Source organism: Gavialis gangeticus, unplaced genomic scaffold (assembly GCF_001723915.1).
Source record: "Gavialis gangeticus isolate Ggan-Ray unplaced genomic scaffold, GavGan_comp1, whole genome shotgun sequence".
NCBI classification, from domain to species: Eukaryota; Metazoa; Chordata; order Crocodylia; family Gavialidae; genus Gavialis; species Gavialis gangeticus.
In genome coordinates, this window is record NW_017729031.1 from 109,606,062 (window position 1) to 109,608,920 (window position 2,859).

Below are 2,859 nucleotides of genomic sequence, written 5' to 3' on the forward strand. Positions count from 1 at the left end.
GTAAGCAGCTCTCTGCCCAAAATAATTGCCCACCCCTGCTGTACCCTGTGCCCCCCCTATTCATCACCTATGCCCCCCTGCCCACACAGACTTACCTGGAGGGAGCTGCAAGAGCTGCTCTCCACTGCTGCCTGTCTGCCACATGCATGTATGTGCGCAAACTCATGCATGTGAAGCCTTCTACATCCTGCTCCCCCCAGCCCCAAGCAGCCCCTTGCAGGCTGGAAGGCTGCCAGCCTGCAAGGGGAAACCCATGGTTTCCCACATCTTTCTCCTTTAAATGAGAAAAATCCGCATTTTTCCACAGCAAACGGAAAACCCAGATCCCTGCTAATTAGCTACAAAATTAATATTCCATTAGTTCCAGGACACAACAAGCATCGAATTCCAAGGAGAGAATCATTAAAATAGTGCCTAGAAAGGTTACAAAGTTCAAGCCAACTCTAGTGGGTTGGAGGCACAGTTTTGTTAGCTAAAACTGAGAAATAAAAGATGAATTCCTCATATTTCCACTGTTTATGTCTCTCTTATGATCTCCTGAGTATTTAAACCAGGCAAAAACTTAGAATAAAGTTCCAGGACTTGGAGTATTCTCTAGGTGTATATGGATGATTCCTCCTCACTGGTCTCTCTCAGACCCCTTCCAACTGGATCTGTAACACGGGTTGCAGACTCTGAGTCTGCGAGTCACCTACATGACTTGCAATCAGAAACCACTCCTCTGGAATCCAGTTCAACAGCCTATTTCCTTTAAGGAGCCTGAGGTAGGTAAGCAGCTGGCAGCCAGGTTTTGTGGCATGTGAAGTCATATAGTTTTCACCTAATGTTTATGTCAGCTATGTCAGATTCTCTATCATCCTGTGCCTTGTGCCACTGACACTAATGCAAGGAAGGGGAAATGCTACCAGATCAAAGTGAGGGAGTTTGAACTAGAGTATGTAGTATTGCCAGGTGCAGGACAAAGGAGGGTGTGGTCCTAGATGGTCAGGGTATTTCATGCAAGTCAGGGACTGTCATTCTTTCAGGTGAGCAATCTTTACAGCTGGGAATAATTTGCAACGGCAACCAACACACTCCCCTGTGCAACCATCTACCTACAGGCTGGGGAGTCACTTCCACAGATGTAAGTCATCTGTCTCACAGGCACAAGGAGTGGGAAAAAACAGGATACAGCCTACTTTAAAGTTCCCCTTCATCTAAACAATGTCTGTAAGAACTTTTCTTTCAGCTTTTCCATAAAGGTTTCTCCCTTTCTCTTCATCCTCCAACCCTGGGTAAATCTGCCTGCTATAACCCCTGCTCATGTGGTTTCTACCTCTCTTCACCATAAACACCTGGAAACCAATGATGGTAAACTGGTAACTGGAGTCTGTCTGACAGCTGAGCACAGGGCCCAAGTGCTTTCTTCCTTCTCCCAGAGCATAGGGCTGTCAGTGCCACTCCTACCTGAAGCCGGAGAAGATGCCAATGGCCAAGAGCAGGGCAGCCAGGGAAGCAGAGTAGCCACAGGTATAGAGCACTTTCACAGTGACAAAGTAGCCTTTCTGGAAGAGAAAGAGGCAACTGAGTTAGCAGATCAGGGTGGCAAAACCAGGCATCCTACCTATGCTAAGGCCAGTGTATGGGCTGACAGCCTGGAGTACATGGTCCCTGAGGGCACTGGTACCCAATGTGGACAACAAAGGACACATGCACTCTGGACCCTGCCATGTTTGTCCCAGTGCTCATTGCAACCCTGTTATCAGGAAGCTTCCTACATACTGCCTCCCTACTGCATGGGACAGGCTCCCACATGCAAATTGGCCGTGTGAGGTCAAACTGGTCATGTGAGCTCAGGCACATGCTGGTGTTCGCTGGCTTTGCAGCACCTGTGCTTGTGCGCCTGTGCAAGGGAGATATTTAGGGCAGTGCCAACACATGCCTGAGCAGACAGCACAGCGAGGTTGCATCTGTGTGCAACCCCCTGCTTTCCTGGCTGCTGTTTGCTCACCAGTGAGCAGAGGGCAGGACACCTGTGCTGTATCAATCATTGATGCTCCTGGCAGGCAGGGCCTACTCTGCAGAAGGGGAAAACCTTTGAACAAATATGAAAAGTTCTTCTAGCTGTTCTCTGATGTGGGATCCAAGCTGTATTGGCTCTCTTCACCACAGGTAGACCCGGCTAACTGCCACCACTGAAGGACCATGCCAGTCCCATGGAGAAACCCAAGCAAAAGCCCCAACAAAGCCCATGGTCTCTGTGGCAGGAAGCCACCTTTGTTTCTCCCCAAAATCTCTGCTCTGTGACAATTTGATTAGGATGGGCCCAGCAGAGGAGACGCACCTTTACCCTGTCCCTTTAGGTAACCTGAGCTGGATACATTCCTGAGGGAGGGGGGAAACCTACTCCCTCAGCCTACGTGACTGGTATCAGCTACCTGGGTGAGGGGCATCTACCTGGTGGGCTAGAGTCTGCCTGGCAACTAGTGATGTATTTCAAATTGGTTGGCCAACAGCCAACAGGTGCTGGCCTCCATTGGACCAGGTGAACAAGGTCACAGGGGCTTTGTGAGTTAAGACTACCCAGGAGGAGGGGGCAGCTGCCATGCGGGGGACTCAGAATTAGAGAGGAGTTTACCATCTGAAACTGGCTCTCGCCCCCATAACTCATGAGCACGGAACGGCCTGCTTCCAGAGGGAATCTCCAACAGCTTTGGGATGATACTTGTGAGTAAGCTACTCGAAACCTGATTAGATATCTAGCTGGCAGTAACTCAGATGTGTGATCAAAAGGCTACCTCAGCCAGACTGTTTTGCTCTACGGGATTTCTATGATATTGCTCTATCTTGTACCCTATTTTCACCCTACCCCTGTAATCA

At 49.5% G+C, this 2,859-nt stretch overlaps 1 protein-coding gene across 1 annotated transcript in view; it reads right to left on the reverse strand.

Moving 5' to 3' along the window:
* LOC109302076 (vasoactive intestinal polypeptide receptor 1-like) overlaps positions 1-2,859 on the reverse strand; it is a 75,293-nt gene that overhangs the window by 31,864 nt on the left and 40,570 nt on the right. The window contains exon 5 of the mRNA XM_019523577.1: positions 1,447-1,544. Within this exon, the coding sequence (XP_019379122.1) occupies positions 1,447-1,544 (98 nt within the window). The remainder of the gene's footprint in view (positions 1-1,446; positions 1,545-2,859) is intronic.